This window comes from Tinamus guttatus, unplaced genomic scaffold (assembly GCF_059628265.1).
Source record: "Tinamus guttatus ecotype Peru unplaced genomic scaffold, ASM5962826v1 Tinamus_guttatus_pri_ptg000689l, whole genome shotgun sequence".
Classification (NCBI taxonomy): Eukaryota; Metazoa; Chordata; class Aves; order Tinamiformes; family Tinamidae; genus Tinamus; species Tinamus guttatus.
This window is the reverse complement of record NW_028289223.1, coordinates 66310-80232: the sequence shown is the minus strand read 5'-3', so window position 1 is coordinate 80232 and position 13923 is coordinate 66310. Positions and strand designations below refer to the sequence as shown.

The following is a 13923-nucleotide window of genomic DNA, read 5'->3' as shown; positions in this document are numbered from 1 at the left end:
TATCACCATCCTCATTAGAAGCCATGTGTCATATCATTTACACAGAAAACCAATACTTTCCTAGCTTCAAACAATCACAATTCAAATTCAAAGACACCAATCAGAAATTAGCTAAGGGTTGAAAAATCATTTCTATTCAGCTTCTAAAAATTCTCTTTGCATTAGAACTGAACTAAGCATATGTTGCTGTCTGCTGCTTCCTCATGACAAGCACTGGCACAACAGGACCAAGTGAGGGATGGCTACTGCACTAGCAGAGCTTGCTTAAGTTTGAGAACATGAGGACCTACATCAACTGCATGAACTATAAGCAGTTTAACCACCTCAAAACCAGGTTTTATACTCTCAAAGCCCATTCCAAATACAAGAACACAAATAACCAAATAAACACTAGAAAGCAATGCAATGGCTTCAAGCTGACATTTTACTTTAGGACTGTAGAAGGAAAAGAGTGCACATGATGTTCTCACTTCTTAGCTCAAGGATGGCAACTTCACACAGCAGCTCGGTGTTGTCCTTTTGAGCAGTAACACTGCAAGTTTCTGCAAGAGTCGGCCCACAGGGAAGACTGCAAAGTGGAGCCAGCCGCTCAGTTTTCAGAAGGGTTCATGGCAGCTTCCAGCCTGGAAAACTCATCTTAAACCAGCAAGAATGAAGTTGGATAAATTGAAAACATGGCTCTGCATAGCCAAAATCAGAACATTTTATTTTTGACTTGCACCTTGACCTTAGTATTGGATACTGACTCTTATTAATCTTCATGCTGAGCAGCAATGAGAAGCAAGTGCCCCCTCTCTTCTACCAATGCTGTTTTTAACATAAGCTTTAATATAGCATAATTTGGAGTGGGGACAGAAAAAGTCATACTTCAAAACTCCTTGAGGACCTTCAAAAGAAGCTCTACTCAGCCTCAAAGACACATACTAGTTTTCAAATTACAACACACTTTCTATTGACCTTAAGATGTTTGAAAGTTAAGCTTAAAACTGCAGTGAAGTTTTAAGCCACAGGTTTGGTGCTGCTCATGCCCAAATGACAAACATCTAGAACTGGTTCTTCAATCTTCACAATTTTGCCAACAGATTAAAAGAGCATACTTGTACCCAGGTTGCGCAAAACCCTAAAATGTTTTAGAATTTACTGAGTCTAGACTCAAAGTGACTTGCAAGCTTCTCTATGAATTGTGACACACACACCCCCACACACCTTCCAAACAAAAGGAAAGACCTACTCTGGGGGCACTTTTTTATTCTCTCAGGTGACACTGCAGAGCTGTTTAAAACACCCACACATGTATCTTGCCTCCTTGCAGCTTGTGTCTTTATGTTTCTGTAATTCTTTCATACTAGCAATTGTCCCATATTCTGATGTCACCTACACTGACTTCCTGGAGATGAGACAATGCTGTTTCAATGTCTACATGCTTCTCTCAATTAGCTGAAAGTGATTTTTGATGCCATGGACATTTTGTTTGTTTGTTTTAGAAAAGTAGTATATTTGTCTAGTTTTGTGTTAGTAAAGCTCTGTTCATTTAGACATTCCAATGCATTAAGAAGTGACAGGTCCATATTTCCTTAGATTTTTTCATAACAGATCTTGCTTGCAATATTCTCCTATGCTGGAAAACTGCATGTGACCACATAAGATTCATAATGGAGCAAGCAATCTGGATAAATGCATGTACATGTGGTGCAAATGATTAAGTTGTTTTCTCCGCTTTCTGGCACTGTTTAGTTGCATAGTCAGTGACATAATTGATTTCACTTGCTGAACTAGAATAGGCTGCATCAGCAGAGCAGTGCATCTATAACAGCAATGTCAAAGCCCACAAATGCTCCAATGCACGGCCTGTAGTAGAAAAGTTATCATCACTCAAAAGACAGTTTTTTTAGAGTATTCAAACCAATACATGAAAAGTCTGCTGCTCATATAACAGATTACCAGATAAGCATGAGAAGAGAATCCTCGTTAGCAAATACAGGAGATCATCACATGGAGTGAAACAAACAGAATTTCAGAACAAAAGCAAAGCTCAATAAACAGCATAAAGTTGGCCTGTACTTCCAGCAGCCATATGGAAAAGTTTAGGAAGAGAAACAGTCCTGCCAACTCAGGTGACTGGGACATTTTCTCTAGGACAAAGTAGGCAATATGGGACCCAAGAGAGAGCTGAGAAGACAAAGCAGTAAAGTGGCAGAAAAAGAAAGGAACTGGAAGCTTATCACCAAAGTTAATCCAAAGAAACTTTCATATCACAAACACACTTCCTTGCGCAGCACCATCAAGGCAAAGGTTCACATCACAACCAGGCTTTCCAGAATACTCAAACTGGCAGAGTAGAAGTGGCAAAGAAAAACATATTGTTCTTTTTGAAAGGAAACAAGATCCCAACTCTCCACCCAGCCCCAGCTACATGGGCATTCAGCAACCTTGGGGTCCCAGAGAGCTTCTGCAAGGAAAGAGAAAAAAAAAAAAAAACACACACACCAAACAAACACTGAAAAGGAAGAGATTTGGCTGGTAGCTGACTCAGCTCTTTAAGATTCTTGCCCAAGTTTGATCAGTGTCATAAGTCAAACCATCTGAGCAGAATGGTTCATTTTAATAAATCGGCAAATTCCAACTAAAACTTTTTCCATAATTTCTGACCAGCTCCCACTGAGAGCCTAACCTCAAGTTTTCAGTTCCTCTTTAAACTATAAACCATGATTATAGCCTGATTTTGAGAGAAACTCTCTCTGAAAGATTGGAGAGATACTTGTGCCTTTTCCTGTGAAAGGAGGCCCGCTGTCAAGCCAGTAACAGCTTCCCGAACGAGACAGACCAGGTCTGCTCACACGTGGACACAAGGTCCTGAGCTCCCAGACAAAACAGAGGTTTTCACAACAGCTATATTTTGCTTAGATCCCATTTCACAAGATCTCTCTTCTACGACACAGGCATCTTCAGTGAGGCTCAGGCAAGAAGCTATAACTTACTAGCCAGACTAAGCCTATGCAGCAGAAACTAGGGGGGGAGGAGGGGAGGAATCAAGTGGCTCCTCCCCCACAGAAACAGCATTTTTGCAACATAAAACCACTCAGATGACTGCAAATCCAAAAAGGACCCAAGAATAAACAGAGGGAGAGAAAGTTTGTTGTGTAAGGAGGAAATTCTGCTCCAGTTAAAAAGAATACACACTGCAGTGATCCAAAGCTGCCTATAAATATTTGAGAACATCAAAGCCGGTCCTGTTAAATTAAAAATGCTGTCACACAGATAGGAACTAGCCTCTAGCACTGCCAGCTTCAACATGTGAGTCTCTGATCTGAGAAGCAGCGGCTGTGCTCCTCAAGAGATTTTATTCACTATGAGGAGGTGGAAAAAAAGTGAAACAGCAGTTGAGTTTAATAAGGATACTTAAAGTCTTACAAGAGAGCTAATTAGAGCTTAACTCTTTCAGGATACTACCATAGCTCTTCAAACCTTTTACTGACAAGGACCATAGTTTCTTCTCATATTTTTACCATTGGCATATCTCTTAGGCTCCTGGACACTGGTATCTAAGCCTCCAACCCAAATACTGAAACAGGCTTCAAAAAGGAGGTATTTTGGTGGATTACTGCTGGTATACTCTTAATTTAATCATACTGCAAGCATTACACACACCTGCACATGCATATTGGCGAGATGCTGCATATCAGGGGCCTACATTTCATACTAAAGCAGTATGAAAGACTTCAAAAGCCTTCTGCATTTTCCCATTAGCTGACTGAAGATAAGACAGTGAAAAACATCAGAGCCCTTTGATTTCTGTTATTTGCAGAGATTCAGCTCTCAGTAGCATCCGCATATACACAAAATGCACATTGTTGAGAAGTTTCACATCCTGACACAGTCACCCTGCATTTCTACTATGGAAAAGTCTGCAAATCCCAAGTATCAAAAGCTTAGATAAGATTAGCATCAAGAGTTATAAATGCAGCAAGAGGAGTGCAGTACAGCTTTATCAAGTAAAGTAATGAAAGCCAAGTAAGTATACCTTAAGTTTTCTGCATTTCTTACTTTTTAATGTCTTTTCCTCAGTCAGTTTTGGAACACAGGAGACAAATTCTGCTGACAAGGGCACCTTGCCTTCAGCACCAGGCCTCCCACCCCGGCTCTCCCAAGCACTGCACACCACAGCTCTGTCTTGCTGCTCCACAGGCTCCCTCCTTTGCTCCCAATCATCTTGGGAATTGGCCACCACTGCACCCAGACCAGTCACTCCCCTCCAGCCTTGACACATGCAAGATAGTGCCTGTTCCCATGGGCTGCAGACAATACACAGGACCTTACAAAATAAAACGCTACAGTGGAAACCAGGACACCTCCCTGCCACCTCACTGTTACAGGCCAGCTCTGGAGAAACCCATGTGCCTACAGGGAGGCAGCAACAGGTACATGAACACACTGCCCATGTCTGCAAAGCCAGGGAGAAGCCAGGCTGAGGCACAGCAGGGACAGGTAGCATCAGCACGCACAGCTGGCACACTGCATGGGTGTTTGTGTCTACAGATGTATGTATGTCTTAGCAACACCTGTGTCCCACAGCTATTGAGGTAAAACCCATCAGGGCTCCAAGGTGACACCGCAAGCCAAGCCCCCTTCAAGGGGGGTCTTTGCCAGACACAGCACAGAGGACAGCCAAGCCTGGGTAGAATCAATGCATCCATGTACAGAGTGAAACAGAGCACTTTCTGCAATTCCAAAACAGATAGTCCCAACTGTCACCCAAGTGGATTGATTAAGGCTGGAAACTTTCTGTTCCAAAGGTGATTTCTTTGGAAGGTTTGGTTAGATTCTTCTCCACATTTGAAAAGGAGAAAGCATGGGGAGAAATAGAAGAGTAAAGGATTCCACCACAATCCCCTGCCACCCACCCACCCTTAATCCACTTTTTTTTTTTTTTTTTTGAAACAGGCCAGCATCAAAAAGTTCAAATTAGGAAAACAGATCTTGGCATAAACTAGGGTTTTTCTCAGATTAAAAGTAATTTTTTCAGACACAACAATCAGAAGCTGCATGCTAAGCACATGCAATGCATTTGCAATAGGAGGCACATACTTGCAATGTTCATGCCTGTGCAGCTAATAGTTGTACTCAAACCATGGCTGCAGTCTAAAACATGGCCCTTAGTCCCTTGTCAGACCAGTCACCTCCTTCCCAATCTTCACTTTGTTTACTAATGAAAGTAATACAAGGTGATAAAACAGCTTATGCATACATACACAAAAAATACAGTTTAAGATGGTCAACAGCTTCAAAAAACAGAAATTCTATCATTAATGCAGAGAAGAACATGGGTCTGGGAAGTCTAGAAAGTCTGCATATATTAAGCTACATATTTAAGGGTGCAGTTGTGCCTGTAACATAACAGACAACTAATCAACCTTCAGAAACTGCCTTTTCATCCTAAAGCCAAGTGCAACAAAAGCAGCATGAAAAGAAACAATGATTACAAGCATTTCAGCGCTGTGAAGAGGACACCAGAAGCCACTCCTGAGGACTACCAACTCAATCCTAACGTAAGCAGAGCTCCACTGATGGGATAAATGCAACAAAGTGCAAATTTTGACTCTTCTAGGTATCCAAGACCAAAGCTCCCTGATCACCGTAGGTTCAAGCAACTGAAGAAATACAGAAAACGTAGTTTTAGTACAATTCTCCTGTTACTCTTGTAACCATTTTAAAGCATGTCTTCAAAAGAAGATTTTTTCCTTTGCCAATCTCCTTTACTGTGAAAGGTCCTCCCTTTAAGTCAGGAAACACGAGAAATGAGGCCAAGCATTCAACATGCATTCTGTTTTTATGCATAGGCACCACAAACTCTCGTCTGACCACACCTGAATACAGAAGTGGAGATGCTCAAAAGAAGAGATAATTTAGGAAATATTAAATACCTTAAACTAAGCACTTCTAGCATACTCAACTGTATTAATGCAAATGTATGTACCCCTTGCACAACCGGATAAAAACAAAAAGTCTCACAGAATATACAGCAGATGATACCTCCAGATCTTACCTTTCCTTAACCAGTAAGATGCTGGCCTCTTGAAGAGGTTCACACTTTGAAAAACTATGTTTATGAAAGTTTTTTTTTTTTTTTTTTTTTTAAAGGCCAGGAGGGCCTCACTTTGAAATTCCAAAACAAAGTCTAAAAGATTACAATAAAAAAGAAGAATTTTTAAATGTACACTGCACCACAAGATGGTATAAACTGGAAGAAAATTACTACATATGCTAATCAATGGTTCAACTCAGAGACTTTCCTATAAGATTTGCTTGGAGCAAAATGCTTGACAGCATTTCTTTCTTACCAAGTTATGCCACAACAAATCATGAGCTATTCCTTGTGTTTCATCTGGAGCCATTCCAGAAGTCCTTTACTAGACAAAGCAAAGTTACTCTGTCCCATAATCAGGTCCATGGCAGCATGTGCAGAAGAGCACGTGCCAGCTCTACCCATGGTCAACATCCAGCCACGAGTGCTGGTGACACTACAAAGCAGGCTATAATTACATCCAAACCATCAGACTTGCATAGATACAGTCTCAACATATATATGTATATATATATATATATAAATGAAAAAAGTTCTCCAAAAGGTTCAATGTTTAAGACTAAGTCTCTCCCTGTTTTGGGATTTTTCTTAATCCCCTTAATTCCACCTCCCAAACAAGCAATTTAAGTACACAAGAGAGGAAGTGGTCAGCATCCTGCCAACAAAGGCAAGTATTTCAACAGCACTGATACTAAATGTCAGCATGGAGTTTAAACTTATGAACTATGCTGAAAACTTACCTGAACTTCCTCAACTTTTTTCCTACCTTCTTCTCCACTTTTATTTAAGAGAGAACAGAAACTGTCCCAGTTAGAGTCTAAGACCAGTGCCATACACACTCCACTTTTTCCTTGAACTATTTTATTCTAATTGCTATAAACAGGTCACAACTTTCTCCTTCCTGCACAATTTGGATACCTTCCCTTCACCCTATTATGCTGTGTCTCCTACCTTCCCAAGGGACTGCCTCACCCAGGAGAGGGAACAAGGCTCTAGACAAAAGCATTCTGGTATTGCCACAACTGTAAGCAAGGACAATGGACATTGGATTTACCTCCAAAAATCAGCAGTTCATAGCCAAGTTTGGCCTTTTGGACAGCCTTCTCCTTGTAGTAATGGCTAGAAACGTCCATTCTTAGACTCATTTAGAAACTGTTCACTGGTACTCTTATTCTCTAAGGCTTAATATGTATTAGACAAAAGTTTAAAAGTTCAAACTTTTTAGCTAGATAAATATGGCTTATCAGTCCTTAAAATTTAGTGGTAAAAACCAGCTGTTTTCACTAGGTTTTTCTTCCTTCCTTATTTATCATAAAAGAGCCCCAGCTGTCCCATGGAAAGATGAACAACAATGCACCCACAGAGATTTAAGTGGCCAAGCACTCCTTTCATGCTGGTCTCCAAGATTCCCCACTTATGGTGCTGTAGTCCAACTTAGTAGGATACACACACAAGAATACCAAAGCAGGGCACAATACCTGTAAGCAGGCACAACACAGCAGCAGGCATCTGTCACTGAAGGACGCTATAGAGTCTTTGAACCACCACTTTAACAGACATCTTGGATATCACAATATTGAAGAATGAATAAATAAGGAACTTTAATAAGCTGACAAGAGCCCTGCACACTAAGCAGAAATGCTGTAGCTGGGCTATGGTTCACACTGTGGGCCAGCTTCAGGTCGCAGCTGTGCAAGAGGACGAACAGTCGATGCAAAGCACTTTGAGGGGCTGTTCTCAGCCATCCCGATGCGCCACCCTGATCAAAGCACTTAACTGTGACTGAAACTTGAACAAAACTGAGGGAGGAATGGAAACGGCCAGACTACTCTGGAATAAAGCACATTATACAACCTTTAATAGCAAACTGCTGTTGCATTACTCACTGAAAAGGCTACCTAGGTGCCTTAATTGTACATGTTTTTTTTTCCCCTCAAAAATCTCTCATAAAACAGAGTCACAGTTCCTCTATCACCTTGGCTGTCTCCTGAAGCAGATCCAGGCTCTGTAACCCCGGTACTGTTCACATGGATGACACCTTCCTCTTGCAGCAGGCAGCACTGCAGACACTGCCAGATCTGGACCACAGCCCCGACTCTGGGCAGCGACAGTCTCCACCCTTCCACCAGAGGCTGGTGAAGGACAGGAGCCATCAAGCCCATATCAAGCAGGGCACGCAGCACGAGCTAGCGGAGCACCTTGCTCTCAGGACTAACTTGCAATTCTTTCATTTGCCTGTCAAATCATTCCAGTATCTAAGAAGGATGATGAGCACTGCCAGCTCTGAGCCATCACCAGTGCAGGCCTCAAAAATCTGTGCATGTGTTTTACCAAAATGAAATATACAACTAAATGTTGTGAAATATTTTGCTATATCATGCCTGTAGCACAGCTGTAGTATGGCAGAGCCTTGTTCCTATCAGCTGGACACTCAAGTCTCATTAAAGTGGTAACTAGAAAATTTAAGCTTAGATAAAATTTCTTATCCACAAACCAATAAATCAGCAACTACAGGAATTACTCACTGCTGTGATCAAATAGCAACAAATACATGTCTGATACTACCTTATCTATTAAAAAGAGGAAACAAGACCAAGATCCATGACTATGCACAGTTTCTTGGCAGGTTAAAGTTAGTTCCTTTACATTAGTCAGTCCTTCCAAAAAGGTAGGGGAGTCTCAGAGTCCTAACAGAAGCAGGTCCCGAAGACAAGCTCTGCAGGATGGCAGTGTCTGAATACAGCAGCTGAAAAGGGATGTCTCAAAGATGATGACCTTTCCTATTTGCCTTGCAACATCTGCCAAATCAGAATACCCATTCTTAACCTAAAAGACCAAGACTAGAGAGGACAACATGTGTAACTGGGTCCAGCTTCTCACATAACACAGGCCAGACATTCCATATCTCCTCCTGTCTTCATGCCACAAGAGGAACACAGTAAATACCAAAGAGCTATTCCTCACACTCATCCTGGCATCCCTGACACATCAGCTCTACATCTGCTCTAAATGAATTGCCACATCCCAAGGGATGCTCAACACCAGATACTCCAAGGACAACATGACAGAGCAAACCTGAGGCCCCAAAATTGGTACTATAAACAGTTTTGCCAGAATAATATACAACCCCAATGTCATCAAGACCATTACTATCAAGTCGGAGCTTTAAAGTTAAGGTTCTGGAACTAACAAAAAAAAAAAAAAAATCACAGGTGTCTTCGTATTCTAAGAGGATAACTAACAAAGAAAACATCCAGCAAGATGGTGACTCAAAGCCACAAATAATTCCACTTCCCTAATCCAAATGGCCTTCAGGCAAGAAGAAACTTAACCTGTTTAACAGAAAAAAAAAATCCATATGCATGCACAGTTATTTCAACTCACTGATCTCAACCCTGTTGAAAACTCTTAATACGTGCAAGTATGAAGCCTATCCAACAGCAGCTTATAGCATTTATCCATTTTTGCTTTTTAGGAAGACAGGGAGAACATTTAAAGTTATTCAAGTCAAAAAATGGTGGGAGAAAAATGGAAGGAAGAAATACAAATACACACAAGCAGAGTTTTGCAGTACACTTCGAAGCGTCTTCATCTCCTGTAGGAGAATGGAGGGCAGCAGCACTGCTGCAAGGACCTGGAGCGCAGGGAGTTGAGGAGTTCCCCACTTCTGTTTTCCTTGTCAGACAAAGCTGACTTGTTTGATCTCCCCAAACTCTACCCTTTCAGCTCAACAAAGTTAAAATGAAACCAAAGATTATTATGAAACCTATGCATTTCACACATGTTCAATAACTGCATAATAAAGCACACTGTCCTCCTGCTGGGGGTTCCAAACAGGTATTCCAAACAGGTAGAGACCAAAAGCCACATGAAGAAAAAAAGTGTAACATTCTTAAATAAACATTTTCTCCCATGCTATGGGTGTATATGTGCGTGTATAGGTATCCTGTCAGCACAGCTGAATTCAGCAGCACATCTAAGGCAGGGCTAGCAAAACAAAGACTTGGAGAATTAATAACTACAAATGCCTACCATTTGAAGTTTTCAGTATGCCAGATTTTAATACAATCTACAACAGACATTAAGTTCAGCCCTTGCAGACACACTTTTCCTGACCAGAATCATCATCACTACATTTTTACAACAAACACAGCCCTTGGCTCCACACTTTAGCTATTGGGCAGAAAGAGCAAGCAAAACAGTTTTGTTCAATGGAAGTGAGAGGTAACCCTCCTTTGAAGAGGGAACCACTGCTGACTGACCCAGTGATGCTTATTACTGTTGCAGCGTATGACTGTGGTCATGGAGTATACAGGCTGATACAGAAATACGTCCGAGCGTTTGGTTCAAGTGCTTCAAGAAGTCCCAACCACAAGGAGTTCACTGTCATAATTTGTTTTAAAGCAGACTATCATTCCAGAGCTTTTCATAAAGTGTTATTTTCAGAATGACTCTTTAATCAGAAATTCTCAGTTTACAATCTCAGACGTACTAATGCCAGGATACTGCCCCAAGAAACATCGTGGTGTAGCGGCACGTTGGGCTTTTCCATGGTGGTTAGACCTTTGAGCGATTTAAGGACTAGCTGACACAGCAACCTGGGGATGAGCTTGTTGAATACACACTGTGGCCACATTAAAGAAGGCACATCAACATTTCAGCTTTCTGAAGAGTTATTCTGGTAGACATCTAACCCTAATAAGACTTGGTCACAACAACATGAGAAACAGTATAATAGCATACCACTGCGGGATGGCAGTCTGACCAATACGCAGTTTGGGAGTGAACATATGACCTATCACAAGCTAGAAGTGTATTGTTTCTTAAGTTTTGTTCAGAGACTTTCAAGACCAATGAGTAACTGATGCTATTAAAAAAGTCCTTGTGTAGTCTCAAAACCACACTTTGGAACATTAGGAATTCTTGAAAATCAGAGGCACACATTAAAGAATGAATCATTTTAATGAAAAATGCATTTGAACTTCTAAAGATCTGTGTGCAGTGACAAGATGGCTGGGACCAAGAGTAGCTCACTTACCTGAGGTACGACTAGCTAACATTATACAGGTTTTTAGTATCATTAGCCACATGACGCATTTCTAAGTCTCAAAACAAGCTTGAAATAGTGATCCAAAATGGCAGATTCATATAAGGTTAGAAAGATATTATTCAGTATATGCACAAATTAACAAACAGCAGCTCAGAGATAAATGATTACAAAAGATTTGCCATGTAATTTGGCTTTCACTATAATCTCCCCTATTTTGAGGGTGGTCTCTTTAGGTTTAGAGAAAGTAGACAACTGATGTAATAAGAGGCCTGCAAAGCTTCATTTAATCAATTTGTGTCAGTTCTCTCACAGTAAATCTCAGTTTTAAAAATGAAGAGCTTTATTCACACTTAGAAGTCACAGTAAAGCACATCAGCTGCAATTGTCAAGAGTAGAACAGAGGCCATTTACTGACACAAGATTAAGCTTTATAGAGTCTCTGACCTTCCCCAAAGGTTAAGAGTGTTGAATCTTGCTCATACTTTAGAAACACACGTAAAGTTATAAAATGGCACTGCTCATTTCAGCCTCTGCTAACACCATCTTTAAGAGAGGCCAAGGACAGCAGCTCCTGCTCCACCACTTTTGCCCCTGGATGAATGGGCAAAGCCAGGGCAAGCGCCTGCCTTCCGCACTGTGCCAACACGCTCCCCGACCGGTTCCTTGAGCACGCAGAGCTCCAGAGAGGCAGCAGGCGCCTTTCCCGCACCAGAAGAAAATAGTCGTGTATCTGCTTTTAGAGCTCTGCCTCCCTGCTTGGCTTCTTTACACATACACACGCACACGACTCCAGCAAACAAGCACCATAGGCGCTAATGAGAAGTAAAGACTACTGTTGGCCACTGCTTAACAGCCAGACTTATTAAAACACTATTTAAGTCACTTTTCATTGCTTCGCCCAAGGGGAAAAGCAAACAGCGACAAGAGACTACCAGGGAGCCGGTAAGCGCCGCGGGAGCCCCGCCGCGGCGGGACACGCGGGACCGCGGCGCGGCCGGAGGCGCCGCCGTGCGTGGGGCTCCGGGGCCCGGCAGGGCCCCCACGCCGCGGGCCGCCGCGCCGGGGCTGTCAGAGGGGCGCGGACGCTGCCGGCAGAAGGGGCGGGGGGCGGCAACGCGCGCGGGGCCGTCGCCCCCCCCCCACCGCGGCGCACGTGCGGCGGCGACGGCGGCGCGGGCCGCTTTGTGCAGCCAGGTGCCGGCGCGGCGGAGCCATCTTGGCCGGCACCGCGGCCGCGCTCACCTGCACGATCTCGCCCTCGGCGCTCAGCGTGGCCCCCGCGCGGGAGAAGCGGCCCTGCAGCCCCGTGGTGTAGGTGGTGTAGTCGCCGCTGGGGCTGGACTCGAAGAGCACCACCTCCACGAACGCCGTCTCCTTGCCCAGAGCCGCGCCTGGCGCCGCCGCCAGCACCAGCCCCAGCAGCAGCAGCGGCGGCGGCGGCGGCACGGCCGGTCCCGCGCCGGGCCCACGGCCTCTCATCACGCGGCGGGAGGCAGCGGCGCCACGCCGCCGCCGCGCATCGCTCCCGAGCGGCTCCAGCTCCGGGGCCGCGCAGCGCCGCGCCTCAGCGCCCCATGGCAGCCGCGCCGCCCGCCGCCGCCCGCGCCGCCGTCCCCCGCCGCGGCACCGCCCCGCCCCGCCGCGCCGCTCCCCTTTCATGTGCGCCACGTGACGCCGCCGCGGGGTTAGCCCCGCCTCTCGCCCCGCCCCGCCCGTTTCATGTGCGCCACGTGACGGCGCCGCGGGGTTAGCCCCGCCCCTACCGCACCACGCCCCGCCGCCTTCATGTGCCCCACGTGACAGCGCCGCGGGGTTAGCCCCGCCCCTCGCCGCCGCGCCCCGCCCCTCGCCGCCGCTCCCCTTTCATGTGTCCCACGTGACGCCGCCGCGCGTTAGTCCCGCCCCGCCGCTTTCATGTGCGCCACGTGACGGCGCCACGTGACGGCGCCACGGGGCTAGCCACGCCCCTCGAGCCTCGTGAGGCGGCGCGGTTGGCGCCGCCCCGGAGCTCGCGGCGGGGGGCGGTATCCGGGCGCGCGTGGCGTGCAGAATGCGTGCGCTTTCCCTAAAGCTCCTTGTTCCTACGGAGAGCAAAAAAAAGAGGAATTCCTTAGTACGCCCCAGGGAGCAAGTTTAGGTTAAGACATACATGAAGGCGCTAGGTCAGGAGGGAACATGGGAACATTTATTCTGCGCTTTTTCCACAAGGCAAAAAACACCCCCACACCTAAGACTTCAGTGCAGTGAATCAGGGAGAATTCGCATCTGAATTGCAGTGAACCCCCCACTGCAAATGATGTGTATTTGAACAATATGGGTTTTGCTACAATATCAACATAATCAGCACAGAAAAAGGTTGAATTTCATGTGATTTTCATGTGATTTTTCCAAAGCCGGACTGTTTCATGCTCTGCAGTAAGGGGCAGATCTATGCACAGGTGAGGGTTGCTGCTCTCTGTGCATGAGGAAGCCTCCTCATGTGCAGCTTGTTCTCCATCCTTCCCCACTAATTTCTGCATCCTTAGCAAACACTACCTAGACTTTCTGACCCTCCATCTTCTCCTTCCAGCAGCCCGGACAAGGCAGTGGCAGGCGCTTGTAATGAAGGCTTTATGTTATTTGAAGAGAGCTCCCTAAAATGGGGAAGCAAAGCTGAAGGAGGTCCAGCTCTTGTTCAGTATGTCCCATCACTCCTTGCTTATCATTGAATTTTTGTGGGTTGAGACTTCCCAGCTATCCCAGATTCAATGAATAGTTCACGAGGTGATGAGGAGTAAGGAAAGACAGAGTT

General features: G+C 44.8%; 1 protein-coding gene across 1 annotated transcript in view; it reads right to left on the bottom strand.

Annotated features, from left to right (window-relative positions):
• ZNRF3 (zinc and ring finger 3) overlaps positions 1-12791 on the bottom strand; it is a 75307-nt gene extending 62516 nt beyond the window's left edge. The window contains exon 1 of the mRNA XM_088536645.1: positions 12375-12791. Coding sequence (XP_088392771.1) covers positions 12375-12791 — 417 coding nt within the window. The remainder of the gene's footprint in view (positions 1-12374) is intronic.
• Positions 12792-13923: the final 1132 nt, after the last annotated feature.